The sequence below is a fragment of the Microcaecilia unicolor genome, chromosome 3, assembly GCF_901765095.1.
Source record: "Microcaecilia unicolor chromosome 3, aMicUni1.1, whole genome shotgun sequence".
Taxonomy (NCBI): Eukaryota; Metazoa; Chordata; class Amphibia; order Gymnophiona; family Siphonopidae; genus Microcaecilia; species Microcaecilia unicolor.
In genome coordinates, this window is record NC_044033.1 from 327,139,662 (window position 1) to 327,158,762 (window position 19,101).

At 48.1% G+C, this 19,101-nt stretch overlaps 1 protein-coding gene across 1 annotated transcript in view; it reads right to left on the reverse strand.

Annotated features, from left to right (window-relative positions):
- SCAF8 (SR-related CTD associated factor 8) overlaps positions 1 to 19,101 on the reverse strand; it is a 1,046,706-nt gene that overhangs the window by 351,733 nt on the left and 675,872 nt on the right. Inside the window, 1 exon segment of the mRNA XM_030198392.1 lies at positions 18,395 to 18,539. Coding sequence (XP_030054252.1) covers positions 18,395 to 18,539 — 145 coding nt within the window.

A 19,101-nucleotide genomic window follows, 5' to 3' on the forward strand; every position in this document is an offset into this window, starting at 1 on the left:
TAAGAATGATTGACTTGCTCACAATCCAGTCTAGGTCGTCAGTGGGGGGCGGCTTGCGTATTCCCGTTGCCCTAGTCGCTTACCTCACCAATTCATCACTGAGACGTGCTTGTGTCACTGATTCCCGTGCCCCTGGTGGGCGGTCGATCGCGGCACCCTCTCTTCCCTGCAGGTGGAGGTAAAGTACTCACAGTTAGATGGTCAGGAGTGGTGTCCAATGGCGCAGAGGCTCTGTAGTCCTGGTGCTGGGCTGTTGGTTGGGTAGAGTATAGGGGACTCTAAGAGACTACTTTTAGTGAGTGGAGTTGGGTAGATAGTTCACAGTCAGTTGTTCAGAATGTTGTCCTAGGGCAGTGGGCTTCGTGTATTTGGGCACTGTGCCTTGTGAAGCATTGTTATGATGTGGATGAGTCATTAGCAATCTCAGAACTCAGTCCAGCTCTCCCATCTCCCACAGTCCCCCCTGCAACAGAAAACGTCCTCCCAGAAGATGCGCCGGTAGCAGGGTGCATAGGATCCCTATGCAGATTCTGCCAGTCGTGGCCAGCACGTCCTCCCGTTTCCCCCCAAAAATCAAAAATATCATCCTCTGCATGTAAAGGTGGGAGGCAGTAGTGTCGGGATTGCTCTGCCTTAATCGGATTCCAGGAGGATGGCGTTCGGAGGTCTCTGCCGCTTTGTTTCCACTTTCCACTGCAGCTGCTGCTCTGATCGGTGAGCCACATGGCGCCGATGGCTGGGCTCTCGGCGGTTCTTCCGCCTCCACGGAGCTTCCTGTCACTCTACCTCCGCCTTTCACAGCGGCTGCTCTGGTTTGGCTCCCCGCAATCGTTGCCCTCCCTCGTCGGCGTCCAGGTGGTGGGCCGGGTGCGTGGCCGAGATTTTCGTCCGGACAGCATGGTGTGGACAGGCTCGGTCGTCTGATGATGTGCCGGGAAGGAGGCAGGTGAATGGGGGCAAGGCTAGGCGCTCGGGTCACTCTCTGTCTGTGTGGGGGAGGTTCTGTTGCCTCACCCTGCTTCAGGAGGCCGCGGTAAGCTCGCCCGCCATTGCCGCTTGGGAGTGGCAGTCGGCTTGCTCCGATTGTCGTTGCTATCAGCTGCTAACCGCCGCTCTTCTCGCGACTCTGTTTTTTCCAATGCATGGGCTCCTCTGAAGCCGGGATCGCGAGCCTCCATAGATGCGACTTGTTTGGTCGCCATCTTGTTAGTTAGTCATAAGGAGTGGCAGTGGGATTTGAACCTGGCTTCCCTGGTTCTCAGCCTGCTGCTCCAACCATTAGGTTTCACCTCCACTACAACATAATTATCTTACAAGTAACAGTTTGTTTTCTAGTCATATCACAGGGTATTAATAATTGATTTAAACACCATATCAGCAAGAACTCTAGAAATATATTAAGAATTGCTGCCTTATACTCCTGACATAATGAACTATTTCCTGCAAAATTTAAAATAGGAAAATGACAGTATCAAAAGTAAAATCTCAAGGTCTGCATTGGGATTAATTATACAAAGGCATCTGCACACATAAAACTGGTTTTACCCACAGGAAAAGCCTTATAAAATTGTGTGGAAATTTACATGTATATGTGTGTGTGTATGTCCACAGGCTGCAAGTGTTCTTGGGGACATAGTATGGGTGGAAGCAGAGCTATAATGTACATGCATATAAGACGTGTGACCCTCTCTGGTAAAGCATGACTCAAGTCACTAGACTTTATTCATATTTTCCCAGAGTGGGTCATACATATGAGTACATGTATAAATCACACACACACACACACACACACACACTGACATCAACTTTAGAGCTGTTGTAAATGTGTATATCAGCACTTGCCATTGGGACTGATTTTGGAAGCCTAAATTACAAAAGCACACAAGTGCCTATTACCATTATACAACAGGCACTATTTTCCTTTTTTGCTACTTTGATGCAGGCATCTTTTTATAAAATTATCTCCATAATGCCAAAATCAAAAATAGATTCAAATATATCTTATCATTAGATCAGCAATACCCATTGTACTACTTGAAATGTAATGCAAGTTTCAGCAATTTGCTGAATGGTTCAATTCAGGGGCAGCAGAATGCCTTTTTGTTTTGGGGGGAGGGGTGGTGGTAAGCTCTGCCCCAACCCCACCCATGCTCTAGCATCTCCCCTTACCTACTATCCCATATTCACCCCCTCCCACAGATTCCAGCATCCGTTTGAACCCCACCATGGTGCTCAGCATTTCTCTCCCCCCAGTCTCCAGCTCTTCTTTCCTCCTCTTTTCTCTCCACCTCCCCGCCCCCTGTGACATTATTTAGTGCCTTACCTCTCCCCTTCCCCGTGGCGGTGATACTCCGACTGGCACAGCACCAAAAGTATAGAGGCCAGAGGGCGTGGGTCCTTGCATGCTCAAGGCCTGCCTGCTCCCTCCCCTTCCAAACTTCCTATTTCATGCTCAAGGTTCCGCGCCTGCCAGCCTCAATGCTTTTGGTGCTGTGCTGATTGGATTATTGCCACCCAGGAGGATGGAAGGAAGGTACAACTCATTGCAAGGGGGAAGATGGAAGAAAGAGAAGTTGGAGCAATGTTCCCTCTAAGACTGACACTGACATTACATTGTGAGCACTTCTTACAGATTACACACAGACATACATAAACACTCGCAGGGAGGCTGAAAAGAATTCCATGAGCCATGCTCTGAAAGCTTTTCCTCCTTGTTCACCAGTAGTTGACTATGTTTATAGCTACTCTGAATTTTACTCAGCGGATGTAGAGCGCAGCTTAGAGGAAACACTGCTCCCTCTGTACAAGTACCACGTTTAACAAAAAATAAATAAATAAATAATTAACAAATTAAAATATAGGGGCACTTTTGAACCCAGCAAGGAAGGACCCCTTCACTGTTTACCATGCCTTCCCCAGTACCTCTGTTACTGATGGTATTATGCACTGTAATACATTTCAGGGAATTATGTACCAAAAAATCAAAATAATGCATGGAAAAACAATGGAGAATATTAAACAGGAAAGTATTTGCCGTTAGTCTGGAAATATATGCAGGTACTTTAATACTTGGCTGTCAGTCCTAGTTCACCCATCTTAACATCTTCCCATTGGCCATGTGAACAGTGATGTTCAGAAGCACAATAACTGAAATCCTGAGGTTGCTGGCAACTATAAAATAATTTGCCTACTAATGTTTTTGGAAGGTTGCTAAATGGCTACCAGTCTTCAGCTCAGCTACTCTTTAGTAAGTGGTTGAGTTACCAAAGATTAGGTACAGCTAATATGTGTTACTTGTATTAGCTTTACCTACCGTGTTTCCCCGAAAATAGGGCATCCCCATAAAATAAGACCTACCGAGGTTTTTGGTGCCCTTAGAAAATATAAGGCCTCCCCCGAAAGAAAGGCCTAGCAAAGTTTTTCTTTTCCTGGTAAGTAGGGTCACCCCCCCCCCCCCCCGAGATCGCCGGGCCCCCTCCATCGCTCTGAAACTAACCCCCCCCACCCGAGGTCGCCCCCCCCACCCGAGATGGCGCCCCCACCCGAGATGGCGCCGGACCCCAACCCCCTCTGTCGCTCCGAAACTAACCTGAACTTAAGCCTCCTTTCACTTTCCTTCCAGTTCGCAGCAAGCAGCAGCAGTAGGAGGGCAGGCCACTCCTTCCTTCCGTGTCCCGCCCTCGCCTGACGTAACGTAACGTCAGGCGAGGGTGGGGCTCGGAAGGAAGGAGAGGCCTGCCCTGCCCTGCTGCTCCTGCGAACTGGAAGGAAAGTGAAAGGAGGCTTAAGTTCAGGTTAGTTTCTGAGCGACGGAGGGGGGTGGGGTCCGGCGACTTCGGGTGGGAGCGCCATATCGGGTGGGGGGGCGACCTCGAGTGGGGGGTTACCGGTAGTTGCAGGAGCGACGGAGGGAAGGTGGGCGGGCCAACCGTGTTTCCCCGAAATATTAAGACATCCCCTGAAAATAAGACCTAGCGCCTTTTTGGGCGCAAAAAGTAATATAAGGCAGTGTCTTATATTCGGGGAAACACGGTATTAGAGTAGCAGAGTAAGAAACAGGGAGGCCACTGCTGCTCCTTGAAATCTTAACACAAGTAACTTTACCCTCCATTGAATCAGGTACAAAACTTATATTGTAAGCCCTCCAGGGGACTATACCTGGAAATAACTTGCCTCAAGCTATTACTGAGAGAGCTGTGATCTAAATTCAAATCCAAAATCCAATTCCAGGCATACTGTAAAGTAATACAAAACACTACAAATGTCACTCAGGACTTAAATAGCATGTCTACCATACCATAATAGCAGTGCAAATTTCCATAAGTCTCATAACAAAAACTTCTTAGGAAAACACAGCACCACAAACACTGCAATGGGTACTAGATCATGAATAAACCCTACTGAAAAACTAAATAAGCCAGATTAGTACAGATCTGTCCTGAACAGTTAAAGATAAACAGAGAACCATGTCTGTTTTATCTACATACACAAAACACAGACAGACCCTCACGCAGTATAAAATAATTAACCACAAAGTAAAAATAAAAATATGTCGACAAATATTAAACTGAACCCCCATGAAGCCAAAATGCAACTTGAAAGAGAAAAAGTGATGCACGTCCCCCTGTACTGTGCAAAAATAAAGATAGCAGACGTAAATTTCAAAAGTGATATATTCCAATCACTACACTATAAGATAACAAATATAAATAAAATAAAAATGGAAAATATGATACCACTATTTTATTGGACTAAATACATTTTTCAATGAGCTTTCAGAGGTTAAAACCTTTTTCCTTAGGTCAGGACAGTATACTGCTGTTATGGTATTCTATGTCTTCAAACATTAGTCAAAATGTATTAAAATTAGTCCAATAAATATATTACCTAATATCCATTTTCTATATTTATTAACACAGCTACTTACACTATTTTATCCTAAAATAAAAACAAAATTCATTTTTTTCTACCTTTGTTGTCTGGCCGTTTAATTTTTCTAATTGTGTTGATCCCATTCTCTTGTTTCTGCTTTCCTCGTCTTTTTAACTGTTGCCAAGATTTCCTGCCCCTTTGCCATTTTCTCTCCTTTCGTTTCCTTTTCTTTTCAGCATTTGTAAATGTATTTTTCTGCCTCTGTCCAGATTTAACTCTTTCCTAATATACAGTCTTCAATTTCCCTTTGTTTATTTATTTACTGTGTCTACTTAAACAACGCCATTTCATTCACTCACTCTGGCTCTCCTATTTCACTTCCTCTTATTTCTCAGTCTCTCACTAACTTCAACCTCTTTCTTCCTCCCCCCCCCCCCATTCAGCATTTGCCCCCTCTCCCCCACTTCCATCTAGCATGTGCCCTCTTTCTCTCCTCATTCTTTCTAACATGCACCCTCTTTTCTCCCCTATCCAGCATCTGCCCTCTCTCCTCTTCTCCTCCTCCATCCAATATCCACCCCTTCTTGTTCTTTCCCTCTTTCCATCCAGTCTGCCCCCTTCCTATATCCATTTCCATCCAGCATTGACCTTTCTCTCTCCCCAATTCCATCCAGCATCTGCCCCCTCTCTCCCTACCCATCCAATGTCTGCCCCCACTTCCTCTCCCCTTTCCATCGTGTCTGCCCCCTTTCCATCCGCCTGCCCCCTCTCTCCCCACTTCCATCCAATGTCTGCCCCCACTCTCTTCCACCTTTCCATCCAGCATCTGCCCCCCTCTCCCCCCTTTCCATCCAGTGTCTGCCCCATCTCTCTTTCCCCTTTCCATCCAGAGTCTGCCCCATCTCTCTTCCCCCTTTACATCCAGCGCCTGCCCCATCTCTCTTCCCCGTTTCCACCCAGCGTCTGCCCCATCTCTCTTTTCCACTTTTCCATGCAGCGTCTGCCCTCTCTCCTCCCCTTCCATCCAGCGTCTGTCTCATCTTTCTCCCCCTTCCACTCAGCATCTGTCCTCTTTGGCTCCCCTCCATCCAGCATCTGATCTCTCTCTCTCCCCATTTTCATCCAGTCTGGTCCTCTCCCCCCCCCCAATTTCATCCAGCGTCTGCTCCTCTCTCTCTCCCCTTTCCATCCGTGTCTGCCCCCCTCATCTTTACCCCTTTCCTTCAAGTGTATGCCTCCTCTCTCTCTCCCCCTTTCCATCCAGGGTTTGTCCCACCCTTTCCATCCAGCATCTGATCCTCCTCTCTCCCCAAATCCTTCCAGTCTCTCCTCTTTTTCTCCCCCCTCCTGGGTGAAAAGCCCTTGCTCCAACATTTCAAACCAACACCCACACATGTGTACTATGAAATGGCTGAACGTCATTTTGAAGATTATGATATGGAGGTATTTGTTAAGTCAGTACGAGTAGTAGAATGAAGTGTTTTAGATTGGAGAATAGGCAATGATTTGTGTTTCTATTTTAGCTCTATTCTCTGATGATGCATTTGCTAGCAAAACATGGCTCGAGAACAGAATCAGTGGGGATAAGCGGCAGATGAACGATGTTTTTTTATGGTTGATCTTGGTACCACTGGACAGAGGTTTCAACAATGCAAATTGAAGGGACATCAGAGAACTCATTGTTGTGGATACAGATTGGATTGGAAGTATTATACAGCTTTAAGAAGAACTCTACAGATAAGTAACTTATCATATGTGAAAATTATAATACGATAGCTGATACAGGAGCACCAGGTGGGGAAAATAATTGCAGCAGAACTCTTCTATAAAGTATAATTGAACAAACAATGTGGTTGACAGAGACTGTTGAGATGTTATTTATTTATTATTACATTTGTACCCTGCGCTTTTCCACTCAAAGCAGGTTCAATGTGGCTTACATAGTAATAGAGATTACAGAGTATTGATAGAGAAAATATAAGTTAAATTAGCAGAGTAATAAAAGAGGTAGGTAGGTAGAGACAGGCAGAGGTGAAGGGAGTAGGAGAGGTATGAGCAAGGGTAGGTGAGCGTTGGAGGAGGGGTAGAGGAGGCGGGAGGAGGATGGTACATGGGATACAACATAGGGAAATTTTGTGGGAGATGTAGTCAAGGTCATTGTCGTTGTCTCCTGGATATGTGTTTGGGTAGACGAATTCATAGGATAGTCTGGGTCATTAGGGTAGGCTTGCTGAACAGATGAGTTTTTAGTGAGTTTCGGGCAAGGATAGTCACTGATTGATTGGATAGGGTCTGGGGAGGGCATTCCAGAGTTGGCTGCCTAAGACGGAGAATTTGGATCCATAATAGGTTTTGTACTTGAGTCCTTTGCAATTTTGGTAATTGTAGGTTGAGGTAAGTTCGCGAAGTTACAGACATGTTTCTGATGTGATAGGTCAATCAGATTGAGCATATAGTCCGGAGATTCACAGTGGGATAATCTTATGGATTAGTGTGTGGACCTTGAAATTGATTCGTTCTGTGAAAGGAGCCAGTGAAGTTTACAAGAAGAGGTGTTGCACATTCAAATCGTGATTTGCCAAAAATGAGTCTTGCTGCTGTATTTTGGGCAGTCTGAAGCTTTTTTCAGGATATTGGGTTCTGCAGCCTAAGAAAATACTATTACAGTAGTCAGCATGGGTAGTACTGTGGATTGCCACCAAGTTCCGGAATGTTTTCAGGGGGAGATATGGTTTTACGCGTTTCAGTAACCCATGATATTGAACATTTTCTCTGTAGTGGATTTTGCGTGACTTTTGAGAGAGAGAAGGTTGTCTAATGTCACTCCAAGGATTTTCAGGCTGTCAGATATGGTGATTGTGATGCTGGAGATGCTAAGATTAGTAGGGGGGAGCGTGGAGTGTTGGGATGAGAGGATTAGGCATTGCATTTTTCTCTTTATTCATTTTCATCATAAAGGCGTTGGCCCAAGAGGTTAAGATGTTCATGCCCAAGGATATTTTGTAGGAGATTTCTGTTAGATTAGATTGAAGGGAAGAATATAGTGACGTCATCAGTGTATATGAAAGGGTTGAGACCATGCCTGAATAAAGCTTTGGCCAGGGGGATCATCATAACATTGAAGAGGATCGGGGATAAAGGGGATCCTTGAGGTACACCGAAGTTAGGCGACCAGGGAGATGAGATAGTTGAGGTTGATTTAACTTGGTAAGATCTTGAAGTGATGAAGCCTTTTATCCAATTAAGGATATTTCTGCGATCCGAAGTTTATCCAGTAGTTTGGTTAGAATATTGTGATTTACCATGTCAAATGCACTGGATAAATCGAATTGTAGAAGGAGGATGTTGTTTCCAAATGAGATTCCCGTGTTTGAATTTGGATATTAGAGTGAGGACAGTTTCCGTACTGTGGGCTGGACGGAAACCCAATTGTGATTCATGTAGAATGGAGAATTTTTGTATAAAGTCGTTGAGTTGAGAGGTCACCCTGTTTTCCATCATTTAATTAGCAAAGGGAGTGGAGGCGACAGGGCGGTAGTTGGTGACATCACTCGCTGGTTTCTTGGTGTTTTTAGGTATTGATGTAAGTAGTATATTGCCATTTTTAGTAGGGAATGAACCTTGCTGTAGCAGAAAGGTTAGGTGTGAGGTGAGATCTGTAATAAGTGTTCTGGGGTATCCTTCATTAGGTAGTTAGGACATGAGTCAAGAAGGTATGAGATTTGGAGAGCTTGGTGACACACATAGAAACTTCTTTAGTGGGTGAGGAGGGTGAAATTTGTCCAAGAGCGGTCAGCTGGAATTTCGTCTTTGTAGGGTCCAGTTCATCAAGAAAGGTATCGATATTTGCACAGTCCTGGGGAATCGCATTTTTGGTAATTTCTGTGTGACTGCTTCCATGCATTGTAGGTGAGGGTTATTTTTTGATTTACTCCATGTTTTAGTTTCCTGGTTTGTGATTTTAGGTTTTTTAGTAGGTCCGTTAAACCATGGTGATGGGTTGTGCCTATGTAGAATTTTAGTGCGTAGTGGGGCTATTTCATCCAATATAGTTTGCACCTATTGTCCCATTCTGTAAGGAAGTAATTTGAGTCTGGTTGTGTAGACCAATTGTTGTTGTAAATGTTGTTGCCAGAAACTTTTCTTGTCAATCCGTCCTCTAGTGATGATTTTTGCAGGGTCTTGTGTTTTAGGCTGCCTTTTTTTTGCCAGTGTAGGGATAAGTCTCAATTTATGATGATCGACCAGGGGGTGGCAGACCAGTTGATATCGGGATATGTAGATGTTTTGGTCCGTAGAGAATTTGTAAGAGATGATGTCGAGCGAGTGACCTTTGCGATGGGTAGGTTGTATAGAAGGGAGGTCGAGGTTACAAAGGTGAAGGAGATCCTTACATTCGCGGGTGTAGGCAGAGTTTGGAGTCCTCTAAATGTATGTTTAAGTCCCCAATTAATAGTACATTGGAATTATTGATACAGCCATTTGATATAAAGTCCATGAAGGTGGATTGGTTGTTGTTCCAATTAGTGGGAGGTCTGTAAAATAGGATACAAGTTAGATGGTCATAAAACGCGGGACTATGAAGTTTGATTGAAGCAATTTCAAGTTGTGGTGTAATGGTTTCAGAGATGGTCTCAGTGGAGAAACTTGATTTGTAGATAAGCGCTATGCCTCTACCTCTTTTTTCTGTTCTAGCCCAGTGTGAGATTTTATAGCCAGGGGGGCATAAACCGAGTATGATGGGATCTTTTGGGTCACGGACCCAGGTTTCTGTGATGAATAAGAGGTCAAGATTGTCTGACTTAATCCAGTCTGTGAGGATGATGACATGGAAGGTATTTCCATTATTAATATGTCATGATGTTAATCAACAATTTGATTACAAAACATTTTCAATAAAGAGTTATATAATATTTAGATTTTTTTGTAAGTTTCTTAAATTTTTGAAGTTACAATTTAATGCCAAGTAGTGCAGAGTGATGCACTTGGGGTGCAGAAATACAAAAGAGACATACCGGATAGGTGGGGAGAGATTAGTAAGCTCGGGGGACCTTGAGGTGATGGTGTCCGAAGATCTCAGGGTGGCGAAACAATGTGACAAGGCAGTGGCCGTGGCCATGGCCAGAAGGATGCTAGGCTGCATAAAGCGAATGCTACATACCTGTAGAAGGTATTCTCCGAGGACAGCAGGCTGATTGTTCTCATGATGGGTGACGTCGGCACGGCAGCCCTCCAATCGGAATCTTACTAGCAAAGTCCTTTGCTAGCTCTCGGCGGCCCCGCGGCGGCACCGCGCATGCTGCGGCCGTCTTCCCGCCCGAAACCGGTTCGAGCCGGCCAGTCTCGTCCCTGTAGCAAAGAGATACAAGGAAGACTCAACTCCAAAGGGGAGGCGGGCGGGTTGTGAGACAATCAGCCTGCTGTCCTCAGAGAATACCTTTCTACAGTATGTAGCATTCGCTTCTCCGGGACAAGCAGGCTGCTTGTTTCTCACTGATGGGGTATCCTAGCCCCCAGGCTCACTCAAAACACACAACCATGGTCAATTGGGCCTCGCAACGGCGAGGGACATAACTGAGATTGACCTAAAAACATTTACCAACTAACTGAGAGTGTAGCCTGGAACAGAACAAACAGGGCCCTCGGGGGGTGGAGTTGGATCCTAAAGCCCAAACAGGTTCTGAAGAACTGACTGCCCGAACCAACTGTCGCGTCGGGTATCCTGCTGCAGGCAGTAATGAGATGTGAATGTGTGGACAGATGACCACGTCGCAGCTTTGCAAATTTCTTCAATTGAAGCTGACTTCAAGTGGGCTACCGACGCAGCCATGGCTCTAACATTATGAGCCGTGACATGACCCTCAACAGTCAGCCCCGCCTGGGCGTAAGTGAAGGAAATGCAATCTGCTAGCCAATTGGATATGGTGCGTTTCCCTACAGCCACTCCCCTCCTATTGGGATCAAAAGAAACAAACAATTGGGCGGACTGTCTGTTGGGCTGTGTCCGCTCCAGGTAGAAGGCCAATGCTCTCTTGCAGTCCAATGTGTGCAGCTGACGTTCAGCAGGGCAGGAATGAGGACGGGGAAAGAATGTTGGCAAGACAATTGACTGGTTCAGATGGAACTCCGACACGACCTTTGGCAAGAACTTAGGGTGAGTGCGGAGGACTACTCTGTTATGATGAAATTTGGTGTATGGGGGCCTGGGCTACCAGGGCCTGAAGCTCACTGACTCTACGAGCTGAAGTAACTGCCACCAAGAAAATGACCTTCCAGGTCAAGTACTTCAGATGGCAGGAATTCAGTGGCTCAAAAGGAGGTTTCATCAGCTGGGTGAGAACGACATTGAGATCCCATGACACTGTAGGAGGCTTGACAGGGGGCTTTGACAAAAGCAAACCTCTCATGAAGCGAACAACTAAGGCTGTCCTGAGATCGGCTTACCTTCCACACGGTAATGGTATGCACTGATTGCACTAAGGTGAACCCTTACAGAGTTGGTCTTGAGACCAGACTCAGACAAGTGCAGAAGGTATTCAAGCAGGGTCTGTGTAGGACAAGAGCGAGGATCTAGGGCCTTGCTGTCACACCAGACGGCAAACCTCCTCCATAGAAAGAAGTAACTCCTCTTAGTAGAATCTTTCCTGGAAGCAAGCAAGATGCGGGAGACAACCCCTGACAGACCCAAAGAGGCAAAGTCTACGCTCTCAACATCCGGCCGTGAGAGCCAGGGACCGGAGACTGGGATGCAGAAGAGCCCCTTCGTCCTGCGTGATGAGGGTCGGAAAACACTCCAATCTCCACGGTTCTTCGGAGATAACTCCAGAAGAAGAGGGAACCAGATCTGACGCGGCCAAAAAGGAGCAATCAGAATCATGGTGCCTCGGTCTTGCTTGAGTTTCAACAAAGTCTTCCCCACCAGAGGAATGGGAGGATAAGCATACAGCAGGCCCCTCCCCCCAATCCAGGAGGAAGGCATCCGATGCCAGTCTTGCCGTGGGCCTGAAGCCTGGAACAGAACTGAGGGACTTTGTGGTTTGCTCGAGATGCGAAGAGATCCACCAAGGGGGTGCCCCACGCTTGGAAGATCTGGCGCACCACTCGGGAGTTGAGCGACCACTCGTGAGGTTGCATAATTCTGCTCAGTCTGTCGGCCAGACTGTTGTTTACGCCTGCCAGATATGTGGCCTGGAGCACCATGCCGTGACGGCGAGCCAGAGGCTCATGCTGACGGCTTCCTGACACAGGGGGCGAGATCCGGTGCCCCCCTGCTTGTTGACGTAATACATGGCAACCTGGTTGTCTGTCTGAATTTGGATAATTTGGTGGGACAGCCGATCTCTGAAAGCCTTCAGAGCGTTCCAGATCGCTCGCAACTCCAGGAGATTGATCTGTAGATCGCGTTCCTGGAGGGACCAGCTTCCTTGGGTGTGAAGCCCATCGACATGAGCTCCCCATCCCAGGAGAGGACGCATCCGTGGTCAGCACTTTTGTGGCTGAGGAATTTGGAAAGGACGTCCCAGAGTCAAATTGGATCAAATCGTCCACCAAAACAGGGATTCGAGAAACTCGTGGACAGGTGGATTCACGTCTTCTAGATCCCCAGCAGCCTGAAACCACTGTGAAGCTAGGTCCATGAGCAGATCTCATGTGAAGGCGGGCCATGGGAGTCAACATGAACGGTGGAGGCCATGTGGCCCAGCAATCTCACATCTGCCGAGCTGTGATCTGCTGGGACGCTCGCACCGCGAGACGAGGACAACAAGTTGGTGGCTCTCGCCTCTGGAGAGTAGGCGCGAGCCGTCCGAGAATCCAGCAGAGCTCCTATGAATTCGAGTCTCTGTGCTGGGAGAAGAGGGGACTTGGGTAATTATGCACAAACCCCAGTAGCTCCAGGAGGCGAATAGTCATCTGCATGGACTGCAGGGCTCCTGCCTCGGACGTGTTCTTCACCAGCCAATCGTCGAGATATGGGAACACGGCACCCCAGCCTGCGAAGGCTGCCTGCTACTACAGCCAAGCACTTGTGACACCCTGGGCGCAGAGGCGAGCCCAAAGGGTAGCACACAGTACTGGAAGTGACGTGTGCCCAGCTGAAATCGCAGATACTGTCTGTGAGCTGGCAGTATCGGGATGTGTGTATAGGCATCCTTCAAGGTCCAGAGAGCATAGCCAATCGTTTTCCTGAATCATGGGAAGCAGGGTGCCCAGGGAAAGCATCCTGAACTTTTCTTTACGAGATATTTGTTCAGGGCCCTTAGGTCTAGGATGGGACGCATACCCCCTGTTTTCTTTTCCACAAGGAAGTACCTGGAATAGAATCCGAGCCCTTCTTGCCCGGATGGCACGGGCTCGACCCGCATTGGCGCTGAGAAGGGCGGAGAGTTCCTCTGCAAGTACCTGCTTGTGCTGGAAGCTGTAAGACTGAGCTCCCGGTGGACAATTTGGAGGTTTTGAGGCCAAATTGAGGGTGTATCCTTGCCGGACTATTTGCCAGAACCCACTGATCGGAGGTTATGAGAGGCCACCTTTGGTGAAAAGCTTTCAACCTCCCCCCGACCGGCAGGTCGCCCGGCACTGACACTTGGATGTCGGCTATGCTCTGCTGGAGCCAGTCAAAAGCTCGCCCCTTGCTTTTGCTGGGGAGCCGCGGGGCCTTGCTGAGGCGCACGCTGCTGACGAGAGCGAGCGCGCTGGGGCTTAGCCTGGGCCGCAGGCTGTCGAGAAGGAGGATTGTACCTACGCTTGCCAGAAGAGTAGGGAACAGTCCTCCTTCCCCAAAAAAAATCTTCTACCTGTAGAGGTAGATGCTGAAGGCTGCCGGCGGAGAAACTTGTCGAATGCGGTATCCCGCTGGTGGAGATGCTCTACCACCTGCTTGACCTTCTCTCCAAAAATATTGTCCGCACGGCGAGGCGAGTCCGCACTCCGCTGCTGGAGTCTATTCTCTAGGTCGGAGGCACGCAGCCATGAGAGCCTGCGCATCACCACACCTTGAGCAGCGGCCCTGGACGCAACATCAAAGGTGTCATACACCCCTCTGGCCAGGAATTTTCTGCACGCCTTCAGCTGCCTGACCACCTCCTGAAAAGGCTTGGCTTGCTCAGGGGGGAGAGCATCAACCAAGCCCGCCAACTGCCGCACATTGTTCCGCATGTGTATGCTCGTGTAGAGCTGGTAAGACTGGATTTTGGCCACGAGCATAGAGGAATGGTAGGCCTTCCTCCCAAAGGAGTCTAAGGTTCTAGAGTCTTTGCCTGGCGGCGCTGAAGCATGCTCCCTAGAACTCTTAGCCTTCTTTAGGGCCAGATCCACAACTCCAGAGTCATGAGGCAACTGAGTGCGCATCAGCTCTGGGTCCCCATGGATCCGGTATCTGGGGACTCCGATCTTCTTGGGGATGTGGGGATTACTTAGTGGCTTGGTCCAGTTCGCAAGCAATGTCTTTTTTAGGACATGGTGCAAGGGAACAGTGGACGCTTCCTTAGGTGGAGAAGGATAGTCCAGGAGCTCAAACATTTCAGCCCTGGGCTCGTCCTCCACAACCACCGGGAAGGGGATGGCCGTAGACATCTCCCGGACAAAAGAAGCGAAAGACAGACTCTCAGGAGGAGAAAGCTGTCTTTCAGGAGAGGGAGTAGGATCGAAGGAAGACCCTCAGACTCCTCGTCAGAGAAATATCTGGGGTCTTCTTCCTCTTCCCACGAGGCCTCACCCTCGGTGTCAGACACAAGTTCACGGGCCTGTGTCTGCAACCTCGCCCGGCTCGACTCAGTGGAGCCACGTCCACGATGGGGGCGTCGAGAGGTAGACTCCCTGGCCCGCATCGGCGAAGCTCCCTCCGCCGACGTAGTCGGGGAGCCTTCCTGGGAGGTGGCCGCAGTCGGCACCGCACGCGGTACCGACGTCGGGGACCTCACCCCGGGCGATGGGCCAGCGGCGCCACGCTCGACGGTACCCGGAGGCGCAAGCACGCCGGTACCGGAGGGGTAGGGCGCAACAGCTCTCCCAGAATCTCTGGGAGAACGGCCCGGAGGCTCTCGTTCAGAGCGGCTGCAGAGAAAGGCATGGAGGCCGATGCAGGCGTCGACGTCAGAACCTGTTCCGGGCGTGGAGGCTGTTCCGGGCTGTCCAGGGTGGAGCGCATTGACACCTCCTGAACAGAGGGTGAGCGGTCCTCTCGGTGCCGATGCCTGCTGGGTGCCGACTCCCTCGGCGACCCAGAGCTCTCGGTGCGACGCGGGGAGGAGACCGGTGTCGATGCTTCTTAGACTTCTTCCGAAGCAGTCACCGGAGCTCCCCGGCACCGATGAGGAGGACGTAGAATCCATCCGTCGCTTCCTCGGGGCCGAGGTCGAAGCAGGTCGATCCCGGGGGGGCTGTACCGCAGGAGCCCTCAGGGTAGGGGAGACCCACCCGAAGGCTCACCGCCACCAGCAGGGGAATGGACAGCCCTCACCTGCACTCCAGACGAAGCACCACCGTCCGACGACATCAGCAGACGAGGAGGTCTCGATACCACCGACGCCGACGCAGCCCTCCGGATGTCGCCCCGATGCAGAGGGCCGATGCCTTCGATGCACTCGATGCAATCGGGGGCGAGGATGAAGGTCCAGGCGCCGACGACGTCGAAGCAGTCGATACTCCCGGTGCCGATTGCCGACGAAGAGCCCGAGAACAAAATGTTCCACTGAGCTAATCTCGCTACCTGAGTCCGCTTTTGCAAAAGGGAACACAGACTACAGGCCTGAGGGCCGGTGCCCAGCCCCCAGACACTGAAGACACGACGCGTGCCTGTCAGTGAGCGAGATTACCCGGGTGCACTGGGTGCACTTCTTGAAGCCGCTGGAAGACTTCGATGTCATGGGCGGAAAAATCGCGCCGGCGAGATCAAAACTCGAAATGGCGAAAATGGCACCACAAAAATAGGGGGAAGAAAAACTTCGACCGAGGCCTAAATAGGGCCTACCCCGACGACGAAAGAAACTTACCGGGGCAAAGACTGGAAATATAGGAAGGGGCAAACGAAACCCAAGGGGGTTTTCGGAGCACTTTCCGCACGAAATTAGAACTTTTCCGAAGAAAAAACACGTCAATTAAAACAACGGACGCGCGAGGTCGACTCTCCGGGGCTCGACACGGCAAAAACACAGCCGTACCGAGTGCAGACGAAAGAAGACTGGCCGGCTCGAACCGGTTTCGGGCGGGAAGACGGCCGCGCATGCGCCGGTTGCGCGCGGGCGCGCGAGAGCTAGCAAAGGACTTTGCTAGTGAAGATTCGATTGGAGGGGCTGCCGTGGACGTCACCCATCAGTGAGAACAAGCAGCCTGCTTGTCCTCGGAGAAAGAGGGGTATAACCAGCAGAAGAAAAGAGGTGTTGATGCCCCTGTACAGTCACTGGTGAGGCCCCACTTGGAGTATTGTGTTCAGTTTTGGAGGCCTTGTCTTGCTAAGGATGTAAAAACACTTGAAGTGGTTCAGAGGAAAGTGGCAAAAATGGTAGGGGGGGTTTACGTAACAAGATGTACCTGTTAATAATAGGTAAACTGCTTTGATTATAACCACAGAAAGGCGGTATTATCAAGTTCCATCCCCTTTCCATTCCTTTGAGGACTGATGCTGGTGCTTCTTCTCTTTCACTCTGTGCGAGTCCCTCAGTGCTAATGAGGATGCGGCGGAATCCAAGCACTTCCTGAGTTTCAGGACAGAGGATGCTCGGCCCGAGGCACTACCAGAAACTGACGCTGAGTCAGGCATAGACCTTGATGAAAGTGCATTGCTCATGTCTGTCGCAGCTCCAAAAGCCATGGGGACTTCTAGGTGCCAAAAAGTCTCTCACACTTCTCTAGATGTCTGAGTTCTCTTCTGCATTTGATTACAGAGAGGACATGCTAGAGGATTATGATCGTGCCCAGACACTTAAAGCGCATGTCATATTGGTCAGTCACAAACATGGTCCTATTGCAGTCGGTGCAGTTCTCAACCCACTGGCAGACTTCTGGCGACATCATGGGGAAAATGACCACAGCGAAATCAAGTGGCTCACTGTGTGACGAGGGTTTAAAAAAAAAAAAAATCTTTCACACTACTTTTTTTTTTTTTATAACCCTGCCAGGAGCTCAGGCCAATAAGGCCATGAGCTACAGAAAAAGAAAGAAAAAAAGAGGTGAAAAAACCTAAGAAAGAATGGGAAGGAAGGGAGAGGAGAGAAATACAGGGGGAAAAGTACACCACCCCGTGATATTCACAAACTGTGAGGCAGGAAGGCACAAAGTGAAAAAAAGAATGCTTTCTTGCACTGCAACTTAAGAGAAGTCTTCCACTGCTCCATGGAGAAATAACGACTGAGGGTCCCATGTGATGCAGACTGGTGGGAAAGCACTCATGCATGCGTGGTGTGGGCCTATCAAAGACTTCTTAAAGGTACAGAAAGGCTGAGTAGAATCCGCACCAGGCTCCTCGGGTACATCACCCTCTTATGAGGATCTAAGTCCTGCTTGCCCTTGGGGGGTGGGGGGGGGGGGAGGGGAAGATTCACTTGGGAGTTGTGCTGCTGAGCTGGCTGGTGCTACTGGCAGAGTTCTGGATGCAGTGCACCTGCAACTATGTGTGCTGTTTCAGATTTTCTCCCTTCCTCCTCATACTGTTACTATGTAAAATATGCTCAAAAATCATGGGCTCTCCAACTACAAATTTCTCATCTCATCTGATCCCCTCCTTTTCTCTCTCTGGGCATGACCTCAGCCTCTAAGACAGCTGCACTTCCTCTCTGTTCTGCTGTGCCTGACCTTCCTGCGCCAATTTGTGATTTGATTCACTGATCTTTCAACCACATGGCATGAGGAATAGATCTGAGGTAAACTGCCCGTACTACTGTCCTGTGTGTTGGGGCAGAGACTCACAAGGGTGATGAACAAGAACTGAATGACTGAGTAGGACAGCAGTAGAGGTTAAAGTGTGAACTAGGGGACTGAGTAACTGAAGGGGAAGAACAGAATGAGTTGATAGGGTGAGAGGGCAAAGAGCCAATTCAAAGACTGAGTGGTGGAGGAAAAGCTACTAAATCATCTACTGATATTTCTGGCAAGGTGAATTTATGATCTTTATGAGTTATTGTCCCTGTTTAATGTCCGAGCATGTAATAACTGCAAGTTTATATTCTTTACTGTGAACACAGGCTATACCACACATACCGAGGCTAAGAGATGCACACAAAATGTTTTTCATGTGTACAATAGGCCAGTCAAAATTATATTGATCTCAAGTATTTTAACCTGTAAATTTCTTGTGACATATTAAGTTATTTAAAAAAAAGAACCCAGTAAATTAAATGCTATGTTTACATTATGTTTGCATTATGTCCACATATCCCTAATGGGAAGGTCTCAATTCTATAAAGAAAGTTTAAATAAAACTGTAAATACTTGCAATCTATTACATTCAAAATGTCTTGAAATCAGATATGCCCTACAATTCAACAACAAAACAGCAATATACAACAAGATTAAAATAATTACTTACCAGGTGGTGGCTGTGTAGGGTCAAAGGCTGGTCTTAAGAAAGGTGGTGGCGGGATTGAAGTATATCCTGGTGGAGGAATTGACATTGAAACAGGAAATGCTGGTGGGACCAAACTAACTGCAGGTACAGCTGGGGCCACAGGCATCTGTATTGAGAAAAACAGGGGGGGGGGGGGAGACATTTAAACCATTATTTTTATACCCTTAATATCATTTATTACTGTTTCTATATTGTCCTTATCCAGAATGGTGTACAAATCAAACATCCATAATAAAAAAAAATGACAAAGTACATCTAATATAATACAATCTCAAAAAAGACATGACAAATAAACAGATCACCATATTGTGTCCATCAGCTGCCTAGATCAATTTTCAGCCTGCACCAACAGATGCTGCTTCAGCAATTTACTGAAAAATCACAACTTCAGAAGCAACAGTACATCTTTAAATGTAAAATAATCACTTTCTGTTTATTAAACCAGTGGTTCTCAACACAAGCTTCAGGACTAGTACATGCAGATATCTCATGAATATTTATTGTGGATATTCTGAAAACTGAACTAGTTGTGAATTTCCTGAGGTCTGGGTTCAGAACCATCATAAAGAAAAATATGAAAACAAACTAACACAATGTATAAAAGCATATAGCCAGCATTTTCAAAAATTTTCTAATGTACAGAAAATTCATAACCTACTACTTGCATG